Raw genomic sequence first — 24,747 nt, 5'->3', positions numbered from 1 at the left:
TTATGTTATAATTTGATGCTCTTGTTAAAGAACCGTTTTAAAGCTAGCTAATGCCTGCATTCAACAGGACAAATTCATGGACATTGGTGCTCAGTTCTTCAAGACCGTGCCTTCCAATCCCCACTACTTCTACTACTGCCCACCATCATCTAAGAAAGAGACATGTGTATGTTATTTCCTATCCATTGTTCTCGGTTGGTATCCACCCCCAGGACACTGAAGAAGGCACTGGGGGCCGAAACATTGGTTCACTATTAACTAACTGGGACTCTGATTAATATAGCGTTCTTCGTCTGATTTCTATTTTTTGTTCTCTTCCTAAGGACTCTGATAGGGAAGAGGAGAGACGACTTAGTGAAGAGGTTGTCTCCGAGGCTGAGCCTGCTACAGAGGACGGTGGGGATCCTTGTATTTTAGTTGCTTGGATTGCTTGGTGTAACCCCCGCCTAAGTTCTTCTAGATAACAGTACACCAGATCATCAGATACCCTATACTCATCCTGTGCACCACAGGGAACATGTAGATAAGGATACGTCATGAATCCTGTGTACTATGTCATAATGCTGTGTACTATGTCATCCTAATGTGCACCTCAGAGAACATGTCGGGCTGTTGCATCATGATGGAGAGCGACACAGACCTGGAGGTGGAGTACCTGGAGAGGGCTGGGGGCCGGAGATCCCTAGGGACAGACGGAGAGGGGGAAGCAGGGGGAGATGGGGAGGATGAGTCCCTGTCTGACTCCAACACGGTGAACCAGGATGAGGACTCCTTCAGCATCCTAGAGGGAGACAGCCTGTTGGAGCCAGAGGGACCTCAGTCTGAGATGCCTCCGCTGTTCGTCCACCTCACCTGCTCTGTTAACATGAAGAGCTGCCACGGATCCATGCCCATAACCACGTTACCCACCTGCCTGGGTGAGTAGACACTGTACCAGACAACCGTCACAGAAGAGACACAAGCCAATAGACAGTGTGTGACTCAGACCTGGTGTTCTATCTCAAGGCCGTCAGACTGTTAAATAGCCATCACTAGCCGGCTACCACCCGGTTACGCAACCTTGCACCTTAGAGGCTGCTGCCCTATGTACATAGACATGGAATCACTGGTCACTTTAATCATGTTTACATACTGCTTTACTCAGTTCATATGTGTGTTTACTGTATTCTACAGTATTTTAGTCAATGCCATTCTGAAATTGCTCATCCTAATATTTATACGTTTCTTAATTCAATTGTTTTACTTTTAGATTTGTGTGTATTGTTGTGAATTGTTAGATACTACTGCACTGTTGGAGCTAGGAACACAAGCGTTTCGCTACACCCGCAATAACATCTGCTAAAATATGTGTATGTGACCAATAAAATGTTAGTTGATAGCTTTACTTTATTGAGTTTGTCCGGCACAATGGCACCAGTGGACTAGTTCCAAAAGTGCTAAACTTTCCCGTCTGGCACTTCAAGCAGGCTCACTCCTACAGTCAAAGTATTTGAAAGACAACAAATACTATTTGACCCCAGTTCTTCTGTGAATGTTCATAATGCTATTAAATGACCTGCTGTTTGTGTTGACATGTACTGTTTTGTTACAGGTGAGGTGATCACATGTCTGGAGAATGCAGAGGCCCTGCAGGGTCTTGATCTGAATGATCTGTCTGTCACACTGGACATCTTTGTCCTCACCTTACCCCTAGAGATCGAGGGCATGCAGTCTGACTTGAGGCACAAAGGTGAGAATTTTAGATCCTATTTAATAAATATGTGGAACAAAATGAAATAACAACCCCCCCCAAAAAATGCATCTGTTTGTTCTTGGATTCATTAGTGTTCATATGGTACGGTGCCCTTTGGTTAACCAGGTTTGTAGAAACATTGAAAGAACTTGGAGCTTAAACTAGGATATCAGTCATTAGGATAGGCACTCTTACCAGATACATTGTCATTGGAATGATAATGTGTAAGAGCATAACCCTGTGCTGTATACTTTCGTCAAACTGCATTTCCACATACAGTAGGATCTTTCACTAAAAGATGATCATGTTAATTAACGGGCTGCACTCTCTCCAGGTACACGTCAGAGAGCAGTGTGTCTCTGAACCGTTCTCCAGGTCAGCCCTCCTCCTACCGCTCTGATGAGGAGCTGATGGGCAACTTGGACAGCCTGAGAGGAGTAGGGGTTGACGGGTGAGTCATTAGGAAGGATGGGGAAAAGAGTAGCCTGGCTCTATATCTGTTTGTGCTGTATAGCCGTTGTCTTTTGGCTATACAGCACACACAAATCTGGGACCAGGCTAGAGGAGTAGTGGTTGTCTGGTGAGTGGTCTGAAGGGTAGGGATACATTGGGCTAAGAAAGCATGTTGAGCAGGCCTTGGCTGCCTGCATGATCATTTCACGGAGGCTACAGTAGGTCATTACTTCTTTATTTCAACAGGGTTGGAGGAGACCCCTTGGCCAAACTCCCAATTCCCCACAAACTAGCAGTGTTAGCCACCATGGATGAGGTAAGTTCAGTCTTTTTTATTTAACCATTTAACTAGGCAAGTCAGTTATGAACAAATTCTTATTTACAAAGACGGCCTACCAAAATGCAAAAGGCCTCCTGCGGGGACGGGGTCCTGGGATTAAAAATAAAAAATTAATACAATATAAATATAGGACAAACACACATCACAACAAGAGAGACAACACAACACTACATAAAGAGAGACCTAAGACAACAACATAGCAAGGCAGCAACACATGACAACACAGCATGGTAGCAACACAACATAACAACAACATGGTAGCAACACAACATGGTAGCAACGCAACATAACAACAACATGGTAGCAACACAACATGGTAGCAGCACAAAACATGGTACAAACATTATTGGGCACAGACAACAGCACAAAGGGCAAGAAGGTAGAGGCAACAATACATCACACAACCATCCACAATTGTCAGTAAAAGTGTCCATGATTGAGTCTTTGAATGAAGAGATTGAGAAAAAAACTGTCCAGTTTGAGAGTTTGTTGCAGCTCGTTCCAGTCGCTATCAACAGCGAACTGAAAAGAGGAGCAACCCAGATATGTGTGTGCTTTGGGGACCTTTAACAGAATGTGACTGGCAGAACGGGTGTTGTATGTGGAGGATGAGGGCTGCAGTAGATATCTCAGATAGGGGGGAGTGAGGCCTAAGAGGGTTTTATATATACGCACCAACCAGTGGGTCTTGTGACGGGTATACAGAGATGACCAGTTTACAGAGTGCAGTGATGTCCTTTAAGGAGCATTAGTGGCAAATCTGATGGCCGAATGGTGAAGAACATCTAGCTGCTTGAGAGTACCCTTACCTGCCGATCTATAAATTATGTCTTCGTAATCTAGCATGGGTAGGATGGTCATCTGAATCAGGGTAAATTTGGCAGCTGGGGTGAAAGAGGAACGATTTCGATAGAGGAAACCAAGTCTAAATTAGCCTGCAGCTTTGATATGTGCTGAGAGAAGGACAGTGCACTGTCTAGCCATACTCCCAAGTACTTGTATGAGGTGACTACCTCAAGCTCTAAATCCTCAGAGGTAGTAATAACACCCGTGGGAAGAGGGGCATTCTTTTTACCAGACCACATGACCTTTGCTTTGGAGGTGTTCAGAACAAGGTTAAGGGCCGAGAAAGCTTCTAGACACTAAGAAAGCATTGTTGTAGAGCGTTTACCACAAAATCCAGGGAGGGGCCAGCTGAGTATAAGACTGTATCATCTGCATATAAATGGATGAGAGAGCTTCCTACTGCCTGAGCTATGTTGTTGATGTAAATTGAGAAGAGCGTGGGGCCTAGGATCGAGCCTTGGGGTGTTCCCTTGGTAACAGGCAGTGGCTGAGACAGCAGATGTTCTGACTTTATACACTGCACTCTTTGAGAGAGGTAGTTAGCAAACCAGGCCAAAGACCCCTCAGAGACACCAATACTCCTTAGCCGGCCCACAAGAATGGAATGGTCTACCATATCAAAAGTTTTGGCCAAGTCAATAAAAATAGCAGTACAATATTGCTTTGAATCAAGGGCAATGGTGACATCATTGAGGACCTTTAAGGTTGCAGTGACACATCCATAACCTGAGCGGAAACCAGAGTGTATGCCAGAGAGAATACCAGACATCAAGAAAGCCAGTCAGTTGATTATTGACAAGTTTTTCCAACACTTTTGATAAACAGGGCAAAATAGAAATAGGCCTATAACAGTTAGGATCAGCTTGATATCCCCCTTTAAATACAGGACGAACTGTGGCTGCCTTCCAAGCAATGGGAACCTCCCCAGAAAGGAGAGACAGGCTTGGTGATGATAGGGGCAGCAACCTTAAAGAAGCAAGGGTCTAAACCATCTGACCCAGATGTTTTTTGGGGGTCAAGTTTAAGGAGCTCCTTTAGCACCTCGGACTCAGTGCAGGGAGAAACTTTGTAGCAGGGCAAGGTAAAAAAAGGGAGAAGTATCGGGGATAGTCGCATTAGAAGGGGTGGGAGATGAGGAAATGTTGGATGGGCAAGGAGGCATGGCTGAGTCAAATAGGAATCCTGACCTTATGAAGTGGTGATTAAGGAGCTCAGCCATGTGCTTCCTGTCAGTAACAACCACATCATCAACATTAACGGACATGGGCAGCTGTGAGGAGGGTTTATTCTCCGGGTCTTTAACCGTTTTCCAGAACTTCTTGGGGTTAGACCCACAGAGAGAGAACTGCTCCTTAAAGTAACTCACTTTGGCCTTCCGGATAGCCTGAGTGCACTTATTTCTCATTTGCCTGAACGATAGCCGGTCAGCCTGAGTATGCGTGTGCCGAGCCTTTCACCAAATACAATTCTTGAGGTGGATTAACTCTGCAAGATCATGGTCGAACCAAGTGCTGAACCTGTTTTTAATTCTCATTTTCTTTATGGGGGTGTGTTTGTTAACAATACCACTGAAAATATCAAAAAATAAGATCCAAGCGTGACAGAGGGGACAGAGGGGATCAAGCTGATGCTATACCATTTTACGGAGGCCAGTTCATGAAGGAAGACTTGCTCATTAAAGTTTTTTAGCGGGCGTCTATGACAAGTCAGAACAGGTCGTTTCACTGAGCAGCTGTACAACAGTGATCATTACAGAAAACACCAGACTGATACCTATCAGGATTATTTGTGAGGATAACATCATGGAGTGTAGCCTTTTCTGGGTGTTTGGAGTCATACCTTGTGGGATTGGTAATAATCTGAGAAAGATTTAGGGAGTCCCATTGCGTTTGGACTGGGTCAAGTGGTTTAAGCATGTCCCAGTTTAGGTCACCTATTAGGACAAATTCAGACTTAGTGTAAGGGGCCAAGAGAGAGCTTAGGGCAGGTAGGGTACAGGCCGGTGCTGATGGAGGACGATAGCACCCAACAACAGTCAACAAAGAGCTATTTGAAAGTTTAATGCTTAAAACCAGCAAATCAAATTGTTTGGAGACAGACTTGGTGGAGACAACCGACCACTGAATGTGATTCTTGGTAAAGATTGCCACTCCCCCACCTTTGGAAGATCTGTCTTGCCGAAAAAGCTTATAACCAGAAAGAGTAACATCAGTATTCAAAACACTCTTCCTTAACCAGTAATGACCAACACATCTGGATTGTAGCTGTGAACCCACACTTACAATTGATCCATTTTAGGTAATAAGATTCTAATGTTAACGTGCAGAAAAGCCAGGATTTTACGAGAGCAGTAATCAGTGAAGCAGATATCAGAGCACAAGTCCGAATTGGGCCTAGCAACAGTAGATGGGCCAGGGTGAGCAGGCACATTTTCAGATATAATCAACAGTAATACAATCAAGGCACGGCATAGGACAGGGAGAGCTCTGCAGTGCTGATTTATGTCATCTGAATGTGCATCAGATGGCAACAAGATCATATTGTACAGCAATTTCATCAGGTAACATGAAAATAAAGCCGGCGAGAGGTGGTTAGAATAGGATGGGAGGCCAAAAGTCCGTGTAACCAATAGAGAGTCAGAGTCCCGAGTGTGGGAACAAACAAACAGTCTGTCCCATGCTTGGGTAAAGAAAGTTTGTAGTCAACAAAGTATGCAGGAGTCATGAGGGAAATAGCAAAATGCACAATAATTTTTTTCAATATATAACGAGTTGGGGCTAGCCATTGTAAGTTCAGAGTCACTCGCCCCAACGGTGCGTGTGTGCTGGAGGCGATCGAAAGCTCGGGAGAGAGTGGCGAGTGTGGTGGAGGTACTTGTACCAGACAGGGGGAGACAGGCCAGGGCAGACGGTGAACAGATCGCCAGGTGGAATCCAAGCACCTGGAGGCAGATTTCTTGTAGAAAATGCCAGTGAATGGTCTTTGAACAGCAGGAGGGGGCTTCAGAGGACGCTTCAATCAGAGGACGCTTCAAAGACTCCTGCCACTTGTTGGGCCAAAAGGCCTCGACACCTTAGTGCTAATTGAATTTGTATCTAGTCTGTCCTTGCAAACTTGGGAGCCTTAACTCACCATTCAGTCCCCATAAAGTAAAATGTATCGTTGGAATGTACTTTATTTTTCATTGTTTTTCTTCTTGGCTTTCAAAATAGCATCAGACCAAACACAACTAGTTCCAGGTTGGAATGGTGTCCTCTGGTCTGTGCTGTTTGTTTGCTAGAGCACCCTCCATATAGCTTGGAAAAAAGGAAACCTTGGAAGCAGTAATCTCTCTGTTTAATTTGTCAAAATTAGGTTGTAGGTTTGGAGTTTTGATCTGGAGCAAAAGCCATGCTGTGGAGGGTAGCATCCTGCATATTTACCTGCCGAAAAATCCAAATGTATCTATCCTTTTGTAAAAAAAAACATGTTGAAAAATGTGTGAGCTCGCATGCAGCTGTGTCTCTCTCTCTCTCTCTCTCTCTGAGGGGGGCGTGTGAATTACTTTTGAACTTGATCTCGATCTTGGAACTTCATATTGAAATTGATTAGACTTTGAGCTTGTCGACCACTAAATAGCAGGAATTCACCCTGTCACTGAGATATAGATTTCAGGCCTATTCACTCACCTCTACCTCTCCTCTCCCTGTTGCCTCTCGCTGTAGATCCGTTGGCTCTTGGAGGACGAGATTGTGTCAGCGCTGCGTCTCTCCCGGGTTATCCGCTCGTCCACGCTACAGAAGGTGGCGGATCACGTGTTTCGCTCAGGTGGGCGACCACGGTGCCACTGTGAGGTCGTTCCTCTGCAGTTTGTCTTCGGCCCCGAGCAGTCCCTGGAGAAGTTCAAAGAGGTATGGTGGGCGGGTGACCAGAAGCGGTGATAGGGAGAACTCTTTTTCTTTCATAGCAAAGATGAGTTTTGGTCCTTTTTTCTAGTGGGGTCAATTCGTTTTTCACGTTGTTAGGAACCTTACATGTGGCATACCCAAGTGCCACTCTGACGATTTGCTTTTCAATTAGGAAAATTGGTATTGAGATGGTACTGACCCTCACCCTTGAATCTTCCCATCCACAGGAGTTCCGTAGGATGTCATCCTCAGGTTATCTTCTGAATGGAGAGCAAGACAACTTCTACTACATGTCTCTGAGTAGACTCCACCCCCAGAGGATCCAGGCTGCTAAGAGGCTGTCTGAGAGCACTGTCAACCCTGAGGAGGTGGGATGGAACTCCATGATTGGACAGAACTCACAGCCAACCAATCACTCTCCTGATGTGGACGACAGCGCCAGGGCTCCGTCCAATCATGGCACACCAGGAAGAAGACCTGACCACGAAGCAGAGGTGGCGAGGGTGGAGCCAGACAGTGAGGTTTGTCAAACTTTTGGGGGGAGGGGGAGTTTCAACCTGACCAACTAGTTTATTTCCAAGCATGCTCTTTCATGGTCCTTCCAGACGGATTAAGGTCTCTTATATTTCAATTTATTTTTATGAATAAATGAAATATTTATGAATGGATTAATAAATGGAGGAATGTGTATGAATTTAAACTGAATTAATTGTTTTATGTACCTCAAGGTTCAGGGAGAAGAGAAGAAGTCTACTGTCGGGGCTGTTAGTGAATCTGTGAGTTACCCAGCCCAGGAGCCCAGCGACACCCCAATCAAACCATCCCGAGCTGACTCAGAGGAGGGCCCTAGACCCCGCTTGAGTTCAGTTGGTGCTACCTCCACTGCCGCGGGTGACAGCCCCCGGTTGAGTTCTGTTGGTGCCTCCACCAGTCGACCCCGACTGAGCTCTGTGGGCAGAGGAGGAGAGGAGATAAGACCTAGGCTGAGCTCCGTGGGCTCCACCTCCACCTCTACCGCTACAGGGGACAGCGGCCAGGCCAGCACCCCTCTGCTCCAGCCCAGCACTAGCACCGACCGTTCCTCAGAATACACCTCGCCCCCCAAGACCCCCTCCACAGTCAGCCTGGCCGAGTCGGTACAGTCCACCACCCACAGTGAGTGTCCCTTTCTCTAGACCCAGACTATATTAAGTACCTTTAGTTACAGCTGCATTGTTGGGTGGTGCTCAGTAGGGATAAAGTGCAACGGGCGGGGGGGGTGTTCATAGACAAAACAAAGGCCTTAAAATTTACCAAAATCTTCTCGGCCACATGTCAATAGTACCACCTCACATCAATACAGTTCAAATAGCAATACACAATAAACTTGCAAGCAACCTCCCTTTAACTAAAATGTCAACCCAAATACGTCTAGCAGGGCAATAATAGTCCAGCGACTCTGAACATCAAAGGGAAGCGCATTGAAAAAAAGAAAGTCTGCTGCAGTGAAAAGCACTGTAGCGATAGAGGGAAGAGAGAGAGAGGGTCTTAGTGCAACTGCAAGCCTGAAGTCAACAGCTGTCTGTTTGTTTGTTTGTTTGTATGTCAAAGCTTCGCAACAGTGTTGCTGCTAATCCATGCGATCATTAACTGGTGCGTTCCCATAAGATAACCACGTTCTAGAGTGGTAACACCGATGATTGAGTTAAACACTTTACAAACTAAGCACGCTGAAAATAAACAAGACTTCTGCAGCATTGCACATCCCAATCAAACTGTCGCGCCAACCAAGAGCTCCCTCCCAGAGATTCGGAAGAGCTATCTTTATTTCTTCCTTTCTGACTGCTGATGTGCTCTTAAAGTGTCAGCGCACGGTGAAGGCTCCGTGCAGGATTTTGCCACACACCGCCCGCCATGAATTAACAAAGCCTGTAGAAACAGAGATGATGCAGGCTTTGGCAGGTTCATGTTCCTGCTACACAAAACCAGGGAAGTCCTCATCATCAGAGTCCTCCAAGAAGAGGTCCTGCAGGTGTTGCTTTTGCCTGCGATCCAGCTCTTCCGCCGTAGGGTAGCAGGGCTTTAGGTCAACAACCTGCACCATCCTGACATCTTCCCCAGTATCTTCTAAGTAGTTCACTGGTCCCAACTGCTGCACCACATGGTATGGACCTTTCCATCTTGAAGCTAGCTTGGCAGTGAACTTCTTGGATGCCTTTGACAGATGTGAATGGACCCAGACACGAGACTTGGGTGGGAAACACGTCTCGTCTATGTTTGTCATAGCTTCTGAGCTGTCGTTGTTTGGCTTTGATTCTGCTGGCCTCCACTCTGGCTAGTAAGGTGTGGTGGTGTTGGACTGCGTCAAACGCTGGGCAGTCAGATGAAACATTGGAACTTGGACTCTGTCCATCGGACCTTTTAGTGGTCTTCCCAGGTGGAGTTCGGCAGGAGTGACCCCAGAAATCTCCTGGACCGCAGAGTTCAGTGCAAAGCGAAACTCAGGAAGATGCTGATCCCACATTGTGTGCTGATCCCCCCACAAATGAAGCAATCATTCCCTTCAGGGTTCGGTTTATCCTCTCGGTCAGATTGGTCTGAGGATGGTAGGCCGTGGTCAGCTTGGCAACTACACCCCAGTAGGTACAGAGCTCTTTGTAGATTCCTGATATGCACTGCAGACCTCGGTCAGAGAGAATTTGGTCTGGAATCCCAAATCTGGTAAAGACCTCCCTTCACAGAATTCGAACAATGGCTGATGCAGTGGCTTTGCGGAGTGGAAACAACTCCACCCAGTGTGTGTAGTAGTCCACTACCACCTGTAAAAATTCATTCTGGGTCCCCCGGCTGGGAGGAAAATGTCCCATGAGGTCAATTCCCAGCATTTCATTGGGATGGTTCACCACGGTCTGTTGCAGTATCTCAGCAGGTCTGCCAATGTCTGGTTTGTATTTCTGTCAGACTTCACACAGTTGTACAAACTTCTTGGTATCAACCCACATGCCTGGCCAGTAAGCCACCTCCTGTAATCTTCGGTAAGCCTTAAAACTCCAAGATGGCCACTCATGGGATTGGCATGATAAGCTTGGATCATCTGGTCACTCAATGTAGAGGGGATGAAGACGCGGTAATGGGTGCTGTGTGTTCCATCTCCTCTTGGAGTTTTGATACACTTTATCCTGAATTATGCTGAACTTCTCATTGAAGCGACTCTTCAAGTCTTCTTCAGACAGGCTCTTGTGAATCGCCATTATGGCGGCATCATTCTGCTGTGCTCTCCACACACACTCATCATCCAGAGGGAAGGAATCATCCAGACACTTAGTGTAGTGTAAGTGCTGCACAATGGAGGACAAACATTGGCAGTCTCTGTAATCTGAGAAAGGGCATCTGGTACAACATTCTGTTTTCCTTTGCGATACTCAGTGATGAAGTCAAACCTCTGAAGTCTGCTAGACCAGCGAATAAGACAGCTGTTGGTCTTGCCTGATGCTAGAACCCACTGCAGAGCAGAGTGGTCTGTGACAATGGTGAAGACCTTCGCCGTGGTCTGTGACAATGGTGAAGACCTTCGCCTCCAAGTAGTAGCTCCATTTCTCATATGCAAGAACTTCTTCTGTTCCAGGACCTGTTTGTTGAGCCAAGACTGCTCCAAATCCTGTTTGACTTGCATCCATGTACACGATGAAATCAGCATTCAGGTTAGGATGTCCAAGCACTGGAGGAGTGATGAGACTGTTTTTGAGTGCTTCAAATGAGCTTTGGCATGCAGGGGTCCATTGGAATTTCACCCCTTCTTAAGGCGGTTGAGTGTTTCGGCGACCTTTTGAAAAGTCAGTCACAAACCTGTGGTGCCATACCCAGGAAGCGCTCAACAGCCTTGAGGGATGTGTGAATTGGGAATTCCTGCACTGCTGCAACTTTGGCTGGATCTGCATGGATCCCTTCAGCATTAACCACATGACCAAGGAACTTGAGTTCTGGCAAACAGAAATTACAATTCTTCAAGGTCAAACCTGCAGCCTTTAGTCTGTCGAGGACTGTATGTCTTGCAGATGATCCGCGTCAGCGGAGGAGTAGATTATGATGTCATCCAGATACACAAGACAATTTCTTCCCCTCAGATCTCCCAGGACAGTCTCCATCAACCTTTGGAAGGTTGCTGGAGCATTCTTAAAACCAAAATGCATGACTTTGAAGGAGTACAAACCAGCAAGGGTGACAAAGGCAGTCTTGTCCTGACTGGCGGAATCCATTGCCACCTGCCAATATCCGCTGTTCAGATTACTGAAAATGGATGCTCCTACCAGAGAATCCAGTTTGTCATTGATGTTCGGTAGAGGGTAAGCATCGCTTTCTGTTATGGCATTCGGTTTCCTGTAGTCTACACAGAATTGATATCCACTTTATTTGGAATCAGGACAACCAGAGAAGCCCATCCAGAAAAAGAAGGTTCCACAACTCCATTCTCCAACATGCTTTTGAGCTGTTCATTGAAAATCTCCAGTTTGGCGAGGGACAGCCTGTAGGGATGCTGCTTAATGGGGACTTCATGCCGGGTATAGATGTGTTTTGAAGACGGTTGTAAGAGTACAGAGCTCACTGTTCATCTCCAACATCTGGGAGAGCTGCCACCTCTCGTCCTGACAGACATGCCTGTTCCACTGCTTGTTTGATGTAGAAATCAGCATCAGGTTTGCTTTTGCTCTCGAATAGAAGGGGGGTACGGTTGTAATCAGGGTGATAGCCAGGTTCTCTGGCTTCACTGGTGGAACTTGTTTTTGTCTTTCTCTGACTTTGTCATCATCTTTGACTTGACCTAGCCAGGACTCTGAATAAGGTAGCAGGCTCCAGCCTGAAATCAGTCCATTTCCAGGTTGAAATGGATGAGGCTGGGAATGGTCAGAGCACAGCCGATAGGATGGTTCGGACATCGAGATGGTCAGTCCACTGAAGGACAGGAAGTCCAGGCCAAGGACTACAGCAAATGCAAGGCTCGGATCTGAAAGAATAGCCACAGGAAGGTTAATAGTCTCATCGTGCTGCTTTATTGTCATATCAATCCAGTGGTAGGTTCTCCATTGGCCAAGTACAATGGTCCTTCCTCCCAAGTTCAAAGCTCCTCATGAGGTAATGCCATGTTTTGCCACAGGGCCTCTTGCATCAGGGTGTAAGTTGCTCCTGTGTTGATTATGGCCTTCCTTCTCCAGTTCCTAACAGTCAGAGGAACCAATAGTTGTTACGGAATAGGAATACGACAGCTAGTTGTGCTGTCTAAAGGCTTCACGGTGGGCATTAAGGCCGACCCAGTTGTATGCAAGCCACCATGCCTGTCTAGACTGTCGGTCTTCCTTCTGTCCTTTCTCACCTTTTCCTGAATCCTGATGCTGGCCATAGAGGGGTCAAGAACCTAGAGGATGTTGGACTTTACACCTCCAGCACATCACTGGACTTTTGTCTTGGATCTTGGGCACAAATAGCTGAGACTGTTAAGCCCCAGGAGAGTTATGGGGATACCGGGATGAGGGAGTTTGGAGGTGGTGCTTCCAGTCCTTCTCAAACTGAGTCCCAAGACGCACCAGATCATCCACATTCTGCACACGTTCCCGAAAGATGACTGGCAAAGCGGGGAACCATGTTCTTAAGAATGAGTTTGACCATCTCCTGCTCAGTAATGTCAGCTTTCCATCACTTACATAGAACTCGATAGAAGGCAACGTCCCGTATTGGCTCTGCTTCACACTGGACTCTGTTACGAACCCGTTCTGCCAGTTCAGAGGAAGGCTGAGAGGAATATTTTTTTGAAACTCCTCCCAGGATGACACATGTTCACGGGCTATCTCCCACCAGACTCTTGCTGTACCATGGAGAACACTGCGGAGGGTGTCAAGAACCTCCACGTCAGTAAGGGGCCGGATAGAAAGGAAATCATTACACTTAGATAAGAAAAACTGTGGATCTGGGCTGCCAAAAGTGGGGAGAAGTAGTTTGATAGGGAGGGAGCTCTCTAGAGGAGGCATGACAGTTGCAAGTGGTCTTGGGGAAACAGGAGTTCTGTTTAACAGTTTCTTAAGAGGGTTTTTTGTAGTGCTACCTGTTCCTATTCTCTTAATGGCAGAGCCTGAGGGAAGTGCAGAGGATTTGTCCAGAAGGGAAAAACACTGCATTACCTCCTGGTATAGCTCCTCCAGTTGAAGATCTGTGACCTTCTGTGCTTTTTCCATCTCATTAAATGTCTCCTTTTTGAGCCTGTTCAATCAAAAATCGTAGTTCCCCTGTGAGAGAATTGTCCTCCATAACCTCTTTCAGATAAGAACACACTCCCTTCACAAAAGAGGCTGACTCCTCTGCTTTCTGTTTTTGTTCCTCCTCAAGATAGGTGATTGTTAGTTTGATTGTTAGTTTCTATTAGTGTTTTGAAACTTTGTATTTTTCTTTGAATATCCTGCTTCAGAGAATCTTGTTGGTTTTCCTCCATTTGACGGGGGAGGTGAGCCATCCACTGCACATCTTTCTGATGAGCCTCCACACTTTCACTGAGTTTGCGAATGGCATTCTCCTGCATTGTCAAACTATGATTGGTGTGTGTCCATTGTTGTTCCATTTGTCCAGTGAGCACAGAGACACCTCTCCCAGTCTGTCTGGGCAGGGTAACAGGAAGTGGTTGAGGGGAGGGTAATGGTGGAGAAGTTATAGGTGAGCCAGAAGCCTGAGGATAAGGGCCAGTGCTTTCCAACTCCATTACACCACCGAGTCCTTTCCCGGTCATGATTACTATTAGGTGTGTCCACATTGGCACAGTATGGGGTGCCAACAAAATACATGATACAACTTTGTGTCGGTGGTGTCATGGGTGCTTCTCTTCAAATCCCTGTTTGGGCGCCAATTCTGTATTGTTAGAGAGGGGTAAAGATAAAGATTTTGTTCGGGCGCCAGGCAGGTATTAACTACCAGACACACACATCAGCAGAAGAGACTGCCTAGAGTGTAGCCTGTTTGCCAGATAGCCAGTGGAGAGAAAAGATAAGACACACCATATAAAACACACATCACAGCACAGGGGTAACTCATCCAATAATACCTCATATAATAATAGCAGAGCAATTTAACGGCAACTTTGTAGAAACAATTTACAAGAAAGAACCCAGTCATCAACATTAGAGGATTTGCAATAATCTGTATTATCTCCCAGTGGAGTGCAGAGGGTATGGAACAAGGGAGGGAGGGAGGGGGGATGTTCATAGACAAAACAAAGGCCTTAATGTCCAAAATCTTCTTGGCCACATGTCAATAGTACCACCCTACACCAATACAGTTCAAATAGCAATACACAATAAACTTGCAAGCAACCTCCCTTTAACTAAAATGTCAACCACATTTTTTAAATAAACTGATAAATATATAAACCTTATTTACTTAAGTATTCAGACCCTTTGCTATGACTCAAAATTGAGCTCAGGTGCATCCTGTTTCCGTTGATCATCCTACAACTTGTTTCGAGAACTTGATTGGAATCCACCTGTGGTAAATTGAATTGATTGGACATAATTTGGAAAGGCACACAGCTGTCCAGATAAGAATTTGCCAAAAGGCACCTAAAGAATCTCAGATCATGAGAAACAAGATTCTTTGGTCGTAAGAAACCAAGGTTGAACTCTTTGGCCTGAATGCCAAGCGCCACATCTGGAGGAAACCTGGCACCATCCCTACGGTGAAGCATGGTGGTGGCAGCATCATGCTGAGGGTTCAGGTTGGAAGGTTCACCTTCTAGCCTGACAGAGCTTGAGAGGATCTGCAGCGAATAATGGGAGAAACTCCCAAAATACAGGTATACCAAGCTTGTACCCAAGAAGACTCAAGGCTGTAACCGCTGACAAAGGGGCTTTAACAAAGTACTTAGTAAAGGGTCTGAATACTTATGTCGTTATGGGGTTTTGTGTGTAGATTGATGAGGGGGAAAAAAAGCTATTTTATCCATTTTGGAATAAGGCTGTAACGTAACAAAATGTGGAAGAAGTCCAGGTCTGAATACTTTCCGAAGGCGCTGTATAAATGTGTACAGTATGTGTTACAGCCTGAATTTAAAATTGGTTAATTGGAGATTTTGTGTCGCTGGCCTACACTCAATACCCCATAATGTCAAAGTGGAATAATGTTTTTAGATTTTTTTTTACAAATTCATTCAAATTGAAAAACTGATGTCTTTCGCCAAAAAGTATTCAACCCCTGTGTTATGACAAGCCTAAATAAGTTTAAGAGGAAAAATGTGCTTAACAAGTCGTGTAATACGTTTGATTGACTCACTTTGTGTTTAACATGATTTTTGAATGACTACCTACACATTTCCCCCCCCCCCACCTTTATTTAACCAGGTAGGCCAGTTGAGAACAAGTTCTCATTTACAACTGCGACCTGGCCAAGATAAAGCAAAGCAGTGCGACAAAAACAACAACACAGAGTAACACATGGGATAAACAAACATATAGTCAATAACACAATAGAAAAATCGAGTAAGATTAGACAGGTATGACAATAATAAATAGGCCATAGAGGCGAAATAATTACAATTTAGCATCAACACTGGAGTGATAGATGTGCAGATGATGATGTGCAAGTAGAGATACTGGGGTGCAAAAACACAATATGGGCATGAGATAGTTGGGTGGGTTATTTACAGATGGGCTGTGTACAGGTGCAGTGATTGGTAAGCTGCTCTGACAGCTGATGCTTAAAGTTTGAGAGGGAGATATAAGTCTCCAGCCTCAGTGATTTTTGCAATTCGTTCCAGTCATTGGCAGCAGTGAACTGGAAGGAAAGGCTGCCAAAGCAGGTGTTGGCTTTGGGGATGACCAGTGAAATATGCCTGCTGGAGCGCTTGCTATGGGTGGGTGTTGCTATGGTGACCAGTGAGCTGAGATAAGGCGGGCTTTACCTAGCAGAGACTTATAGATGACCTGGAGCCAGTGGGTTTGGCGACGAATATGTAGCGAGGACCAGCCAACAAGAGCATTCAGGTCGCAGTGGTGGGTAATAAATGGGGCTTTGGTGACAAAACAGATGGCACTGTGATAGACTGCTTCCAATTTGCTGAGTAGAGTGTTGGAAGCTATTTTGTAAATGACATCGCCGAAGTCAAGGATCGATAGGATAGTCAATTTTACGAGGGTATGCTTGGCCGCATGAGTGAAGGAGGCTTTGTTGCGAAATAGGTTTCTAGATTTCTAGATTTAATTTTGGATTGGAGATGCTTAATGTGAGTCTGGAAGGAGAGTTTACAGTCTAACCAGACACCTAGGTATTTGGAGTTCTCCACATATTCTAAATCAGAACCGTCCAGAGTAGTGACGCTGGGCGGGCGGGTGCAGGCATCGATCAGTTGAAGAGCATGCATTTCGTTTTACTAGCATTTAATAGCAGTTGGAGGCCACGGAAGAGGTGTTGTATGGCATTGAAGCTCATTTTGGAGGTTTGTTAACACAGTATCCAAAGAAGGGCCAGATGTATACAGAATGGTGTTGTCTGCGTAGAGGTGGATCAAGGAATCACCAACAACAAGAGCGACCTCATTGATATATACAGAGAAAAGAGTCGGCCCGAGAATTGAACCCTGTGGCACCCCCATAGAGACTGCCAGAGGTCTGGACAGTAGGCCCTCCGATTTGACACACTGAACTCAATCAGAGAAGTAGTTGGTGAACCAGGCGAGGCAGTCATTTGAGAAGCCAAGGCTACTGAGTCTGCCGATAAGAATGCGGTGATTGACAGAGTCGAAAGCCTTGGCCAGGTCGATGAAGACTGCTACACAATATTGTCTTTTATCGATGGCGGTTATGATATCGTTTAGTACCTTGAGCGTGGCTAGAGGTGCACCCATGACCAGCTCGGAAACCAGATTGCATAGCGGAGAAGGTACGGTGGGATTCAAAATGGTTGGTGATCTGTTCCTTAACTTGGCTTTCAAAGACTTTAGAAAGGCAGGGCAGGAAGGATATAGGTCTGTAACAGTTTGTGTCTACAGTGTCTCCTCCTTTGAAGAGGGGGATGACCGCGGCAGCTTTCCAATTAATAGGGATCTCATACAATACGAAAGAGAGTTTAAACAGGCTAGTAATTGGGGTTGCAACAATTGCGGCAGATCGTTTTAGAAAGAGAAGGTCCAGATTGTCTAGCCCAGCTGATTTGTACGTGTCCAGATTTTGCAGCTCTTTCAGAACATCAGCTATCTGGATTTGGGTGAAGGAGAAGCGGGGGGGGCTTGGGCAAGTTGCTGCGGGGGGTGCAGAGCTGTTGGCCGGGGTAGGGGTAGCCAGGTGGAAGCGTGGCCAACCGTAGAAAAATGCTTATTGAAATTCTCGATTATTGGTGGTGACTGTGTTTCCCAGCCTCAGTGCAGTGGGCAGCTGGGAGGATTCTCCATGGACTTTACAGTATCCCAAAACCTTTTGGAATTAGTGTTACAGGATGCACATTTATGTTTGAAAAAGCTAGCCTTTGCTTTCCTAACTGACTGTATATTGGTTCCTGACTTCTGTGAAATGTTGCATATCGCGGGGGCTATTTGATGCTAAAGCAGTACACCACAGGATGTTTTTGTGCTGGTCAAGGGCAGTCAAGTCTGGAGTGAACCAAGGGCTATATCTGTTCTTAGTTCTACATTTCTTTGAGTGGGGCATGCTTATTTAAGATGGTGAGGAAAGCACTTTTAAAGAACATCCAGGCATCCTCTACTGACGGGATGAGGTCAGTATCCTTCCAGGATACCCGGGCCAGGTCGATTAAAAAGGCCTACTCGCTGAAGTGTTTTAGGAAGCGTTTGACAGTGATGAGGGTGGTCGTTTGACCGCGGACCCATTACGGACACAGGCAATGAGGCATTAGTTGCTGAGATCCTGGTAAAAGACAGCAGAGGTGTATTTAGAGGGCACGTTGGTCAGGATGATATCTACAGTGAGGGAAAAAAGTATTTGATCCCCTGCTGATTTTGTACGTTTGCCCACTTACAAAGAAATGATCAGTCTATAATTTTAATGGTAGGTTTATTTGAACAGTGAGAGACAGAATAACAACAAAAAAAATCCAGAAAAACGCATGTCAAAAATGTTATAAATTGATTTGCATTTTAATGAGGGAAATAAGTATCAAATACTTTTTCCCTCACTGTATGAGGGTGCCCATGTTTACAGATTTAGGCTTGTACCTGCTAGGTTCCTTGATAATTTGTGTGAGATTGAGGGCATCTAACTTAGATTGTAGGACGGCCGGGGTGTTAAGCATATCCCAGTTTAGGTCACCTAACAGTAAGAACTCTGAACATAGATGGGGGGGGCAATAAATTCACATATGGTGTCCAGGGCACAGCTGGGGGCTGAGGGGGGGTTTATAACAAGTGGCAACAGTGAGAGACTTATTTCTGGAAAGGTGGATTTTTAAAAGTAGAAGCTCAAACTGTTTGGGCACAGACCTGGATAGTATGACAGAACTCGGCAGGCTATCGCTGCAGAGGATTGCGACTCCGCCCCCTTTGGCAGTTCTATCTTGACGGAAAATGTTGTAGTTTGGGATGGAAATGTCCACATTTTTGGTGGCCTTCCTAAGCCAGGATTCAGACACGGCTACGACATCAGGGTTGTCGGAGTGTGCTAAAGCAGTGAATAAAACAAACTTGGGGAGGAGGCTTCTGATGTTAACCTGTCTGGGGTATGTGGGACTGCCAACAGCCAGTGAAATAGCAGGGCACGAAATTCAAAACAACAAAAATCTCATAATTCAAATTTCTCAAACATACAACTGTTTTACACCATTTTAAAGATGAACTTCTCGTTAATCCAACCACATTGTCCGATTTCAAAAAGGCTTTACGGCGAAAGCATTGCATTAGATTATGTTAGGACAGCACCTAGACAAGAAAACCTCACAGTCATTTTCCAAGCAAGGAGAGGCGTCACAAAACCTAAAATACAGCTAAAATGAATCACTAACCTTTGATGATCTTCATCAGATGGCACTCATAGGACTTCATGTTACACAATACATGTTTGTTTTGCTCGATAAAGTTCATATTTATATCCAAAACCCCATTTTACATTGGCGTGTAATGTTCAGAAATGTTTTGCCTCCCAAAACTTCCGGTGAATGAGCACATCAATTTACAGAAATACTCATCATAAACGTTGATAAAATATTATACTGTTATCCAAAGAATTATAGATACACTTCTCCTTTATGCAACCGCTGTGTCAGATTTAAAAAAAACTTTACAGCGAAAGCACATTTTGCAATAATCTTGAGTACGGCGCTCAGTCACAAAACCAAACCTGCCATTTTGTGGAGTCAACAAAACTCAGAAATAATATTATAAATATTCACTTACCTTTGATGATTTTCGTCGGAATGCACTCCCAGGAATCCCAGTTCCCCAATAAATGTTCATTTGTTTAGATAAAGTCCATATATATGTCCAAATACCTCCTTTTTGTTCGCGCGTTCGGTCGAGTACTCCAAATGCGCTGTGCTCGCGCATTAAGTTCAGACGAAAAGTCAAAAAAGTTATATTACAGTTCGTAGAAACATGTCAAACGATGTATAGAATCAATCTTTAGGATGTTTTTATCGTAAATCTTCCATAATATTCCAACCGGACAAGACCTCTTCAAAAAAGAAAAGGAACACAGCTAACTCTCACGTGAGTGCGCGCCACTGAGTTCATGTCATTTTCTCACTCATCACACTTCCAGGACCTCTAATTCTCTCCCCATTCACAGTAGAAGCATGAAACAACGTTCTAAAGACTGTTGCCATCTAGTGGAAGCCTTAGGAAGTGTAAAATGAACCCTAAGTCACTGTATACTGTATAGGCAATCACTTGAAAAACTACAAACCTCAGATTTCCACACTTCCTGGTTGGATTTTTCTCAGGTTTTTGCCTGCCATATGAGTTCTGTTATACTCACAGACATCATTCAAACAGTTTTATAAACTTCAGAGTGTTTTCTATCCAATACTAATAATATGTATATCCTACCTTCTGAGCCTGAGTAGCAGGCAGTTTACTACGGGCACGCCTTTCATCCGAACGTCAAAATACTGCCCCCTACCCCAGAGAAGTTAACATGCATGAAACCAAGGCTTTTACGGTTATTGAAGTCAACAAATGAGAGTGCCTGGGGAATAGGTGTAGTACTGGTGGCTACAGGGACTGGGTTAACCTCTACATCACCAGAGGAGGAGTAGGATAACGGCACTGCTAAAGGCTATAAGAACTGGTCGTCTAGTGCATACCTACACATACTGTACACACATCTGTAAGGTCCCTCTGTCGAGTAGTGCATTTCAAACACAGATTCAACCACAACGACCAGGGAGGTTTTCCAATGCCTCACAAAGAACGGCACCTATTGGTAGATGGGTCAAAATAAAAAAAAATGATTGAATATCCCTTTGAGCATGGTGAAGTTAATTATACTTTGGATGGTGTATCAATACACCCAGCTACCACAAAGATGCAGGCATCCTTCCCAACTCAGTTGCCGGAGAGTAAAGAAACCGCTCAGGGATTTCACCATAAGGCTAATGATGACTTTAAAACAGTTACAGAGTTTAATGGCTGTGATAGGAGAAAACTGAGGATGGATCAACAACATTGTAGTCCTCCACACTGCTAACCTAAATGACAGAGTGAAAAGAAGGAAGCCTGTACATAATACAAATATTCCAAAACATGCATCCTTGTTTGCAATAAGGCACTAAAGTGAAACTGCAAACAATTTGTCAAAGAAATATACTTCATGTCCTGAATACCAATGTTCTATTTGGGGCAAACACAACACATCACTGAGTACAGTTTTTTTTCCTGGATAAAAAAGGGGCGGAGAAATGAGCACAGTCGACGCAGCTTCATTTTAGAGGTCCCCCATCTTGGTGCTGTCGAGAAATTGTTGCATTTGTAAGCCAATTTCCTCCAATTCTACAGATTTCTCCGAGGAGCTGAGAGACATTTTTGCTGTTTTAATGCTTGCCATGTATAATGCTGTGTTTTGCTCAAACACAATAACAAAATGAATGATGCTAATTTCATTGTTGTAATTTTTTATTCTGTTTAGCTTTTATTTTGGTGATTATTAGTTCTTAAAGATGATATTAGAAAAAAAAATATATATATATATGTTCATTATCTTTTCGACATACTTTAGTGCCTGATTCAGATCCCTTGACTTTTTCCACATTTTGTTAGGTTACAGACTTTTTTCCCCTCATCAATCAAATTATTTTAATGAAATATCACATTTACATAAGTATTCAGACCCTTTACTCAATACTTTGTTGAAACACCTTTGGCATCGATTACAGCCTCGAGTCTTCTTGGGTATGATGCTACATGCTTGACACACCTGTATTTTGGGAGTTTCTCCCATTCTTCTCTGCAGATCCTCTGAAGCGCTGTCAGGTTGGATGTCACGTTGGATGGGGAGCGTTGCTGTACAGCTATTTTTAGGTCTTTCCAGAGATGTTAGATCGGGTTCAAGTCCGGGCTCTGGCAGGGCCACTCCTGCGTTTTCTTGGCCGTGTGCTTAGGGTCCTTGTCCTGTTGGAAGGTGAACCTTCACCCCAGTCTGAGGTCCTGAGCACTCTGGAGCAGGTTTTCCCTCGATCCTGACTAGTCTCCCAGTCCCTGAAAACATACCCACAGCCTAATGCTGCCACCACCATGCTTCACCGTAGGGATGGTGCCAGGTTTCATCCAGACGTGACGCATGGCATTAAGGCCAAAGAGTTCAGTCTTGGTTTCATTAGACCAAAGAATATTGTTTCTCATGGTCTGAGAGTCTTTAGGTGCCTTTTGGCAAACTCCACGCGGGCTTTCATGTGCCTTTTACTGAGGATTGGCTTCCGTCCAGCCACTCTACCATAAAAGCCTGATAGTTGGAGTGCTGCAGGGATGGTTTTCCTTCTGGAAGGTTTTCCCATCTCCACATAGCAACTCTAGAGCTCTGTCCGAGTGACCATCGGGTTTTTGCTCACCTCCCTGACCAAGGCCCTTCTCCCCCGATTGCTTAGTTTGGCCAGGCGGACAGATCTAGGAAGTGAATGGGGGCGTGCCCACCCCTCTGTTTCCTGTTGTCCACGATCAACTCCTTTGTCTTGCTGACGTTGAGGGAGAGCTTGTTGTCCTCACACCACACTGCCAGGTCTCTGACCTCCTACCTATAGGCTGTCTCATCGTCGTCGGTAATCAGGCCTACCACCGTCGTGTCGTCTGCAAAATTAATGTTGGTGTTAGTCGTGCGCGGCCTCTCAGTTGTGGGTGAACAGGGAGTACAGGAGGGGACTAAGGTGCCAGTGTGGCGGATGTGTTGTTGTCTACCCTCTGTGTGGAGTGTCTCTTGCAAGGCTAGCTGTGTGTAGCAGATACTGACAAACCGATGATAAACTATTGAGAAGTGAGCGAGTGTTGTGTGAGTGACTGAATCATCAGCAGCAGCACTAACAGCACAAGTCTCTTGGCTTAGCTTGCAGCTTTACTGAGTGTCTACCTCCAGGCTGTTTTCTCCCTCTCCTCACCAAATCGACAGGGAGCAGCACACAGCTCAGCTCAGAGCTGACAGACAGACAGAATAATACATGTGATGACCCCCGCCCCCTCCCCGTTCTCTCTTCTCGCTGGGGTACTTGTTCCAACACTGATTTGGGGAGACTCATAGGCCCTGCCAGGATAGGAGAGAAGGGAGGAGGAAAAAGCCCTGAGGGTCTCAGTCATGCTTTGGTGAGTCGAGGATAGTGGAGCTCTTGAGATTGGTCAGTGCTAGGGAGGGTTGTTTAAATTGGGCCTGGGTTGTGTTCAGTAGGTACAAACTTGAAGAATGCTCTGTGAAACAGTTGGGTACTGTCTGTACATTCAAAAATACATCTTTTTGTTTTCATTTTACATGTGCCCTAGCGAACATGCCCTTGGGCTGTGCTGACTCAGGTGAATGTGTTGTGGCGTGAGACTATAGAACCCATCTCCTTCTTTCCTCAGGCAGCGGGAAGCTGAGGCCCAGTCGAGTCCAGAGTGTGGTCTCCAGTCAAGGCAGCCTGGACTCTGACATGCTGGGTAAGAGATGGACATTATAGTGATGATGACAAAGATGATGATTATAGTGTTGATTATCATGATGACAATGATAATGATGATGACGATTATAAGGATTATGATCTTCATCACAATAATGATGGTGATGATGATAACACTGATGGTAACGCCAATGATGATAATAATGATTACGATACCAATTCTCATGATAACTGATCTCTGGCACATAACAAAAAAAAACACATCTACCTGTATATTTTCAGGTTATGACGGTGGCAGCAGTGACTCTGAGTGTGAGAGCCCCACTGTGGATGAGCAGGAGTCCCAGGCCCCTCTGATGCCTGACTTCTGGCTCATCGTTAAGATCCACCAGGACAGAGTGGAGGTGTACTCTCAGTCTAGGTGAGGGAGAGGCTTAGGCAGTTATCCAGCTCATAACTGGTTCTCATCTTTATCCATTTGAACTTTTCAGAAAGCCATCTGACATGGCATAATTGTTCCTTAATGTTTCCATTATTTAGCTCCTGAGAACCCTTTTTAGAAATACATTTCATAAATACAATATTGAATACAATATTATTCTTACTAACCACGTTTCCATCCACAGTTTTTATGCGAGTAAAGTCATACGGTGTATATATAAACAAAAAAAGAAATCACAACAGCTTTGACTGAAACAGGAAGTGTTGTTTAAATTTCAGAAATGTCAACAGATAATGTGTTCGTTCGACATGGTGGGATCTTTTTGTGTCGGTTTAATGAATTGTGCAACAAATTGCGGCTCAAACGATTTCTTGCGCAGTTGTTGATAGAATAACCATCATGTCAAAGTAAATTTGCAGTCATGCGTTGCTGCTATGTTGTGTGGTCCTCCTACTATGACTTGGAAAAAGCTGCCAATTACCAAATAAGAATGATCTTGCTCTTATCCATCTCATCATATAACCTAACCTGTCCACTTTATGAACAAACTGTTGTCTAGAGATTGGGCAAGTTTGCCATTTATCGCAACAGTTTCTGTGACAAAATCATTGAGAGTGGTAAATGCCATGGAAACACAGTGAACTTATATTTGTATTAACTTGTATTCGGTACATTAGGACTTAAGCGCCAAAGTTTTTTTTTTTTATGTGCGCTACCTCTTCACGCATCTTGCAAAAAAAAATGTATGCGGATAATATGCGCATGGAAATCTGTCGAAAATTGGATGGAAACCTAGCTACTGAGATAAAATATATTTAGCAAGAGACCTGTAAGATATAAATCCATCATGGCATATTGTGTACAGGAGCTTCAATGAAGCTAAGGAGGGCAGAGTAGAGGAGAAGGAGGAGGAAGAAGAGGAGGTTCCAGAGTACTTACGGCTGCATCAGATGGTGGTGAGGAAGATTGGGGAGATCTGCCGTATCGTCAATCAGGTAGGTTACACTCCTTTATGTGA

At 44.9% G+C, this 24,747-nt stretch overlaps 1 protein-coding gene across 7 annotated transcripts in view; it reads left to right on the top strand.

The window, feature by feature from the left end:
• Positions 1 to 24,747, top strand: part of LOC106584179 (KICSTOR complex protein SZT2) — a 123,683-nt gene that overhangs the window by 40,353 nt on the left and 58,583 nt on the right. For all 7 annotated transcript variants that reach the window (XM_045706293.1, XM_045706296.1, XM_045706294.1 and 4 more), the window contains 12 exons: positions 68 to 166; positions 324 to 396; positions 597 to 917; positions 1,592 to 1,727; positions 2,064 to 2,183; positions 2,432 to 2,501; positions 7,076 to 7,261; positions 7,486 to 7,779; positions 7,987 to 8,413; positions 23,253 to 23,327; positions 23,570 to 23,708; positions 24,595 to 24,724. In XM_045706293.1, coding sequence (XP_045562249.1) covers positions 68 to 166; positions 324 to 396; positions 597 to 917; positions 1,592 to 1,727; positions 2,064 to 2,183; positions 2,432 to 2,501; positions 7,076 to 7,261; positions 7,486 to 7,779; positions 7,987 to 8,413; positions 23,253 to 23,327; positions 23,570 to 23,708; positions 24,595 to 24,724 — 2,070 coding nt within the window. The remainder of the gene's footprint in view (positions 1 to 67; positions 167 to 323; positions 397 to 596; positions 918 to 1,591; positions 1,728 to 2,063; positions 2,184 to 2,431; positions 2,502 to 7,075; positions 7,262 to 7,485; positions 7,780 to 7,986; positions 8,414 to 23,252; positions 23,328 to 23,569; positions 23,709 to 24,594; positions 24,725 to 24,747) is intronic.

The sequence above is a fragment of the Salmo salar genome, chromosome ssa23 (assembly GCF_905237065.1).
Source record: "Salmo salar chromosome ssa23, Ssal_v3.1, whole genome shotgun sequence".
NCBI lineage: Eukaryota > Metazoa > Chordata > Actinopteri > Salmoniformes > Salmonidae > Salmo > Salmo salar.
This window is presented reverse-complemented; position numbering and strand designations above follow the sequence as displayed.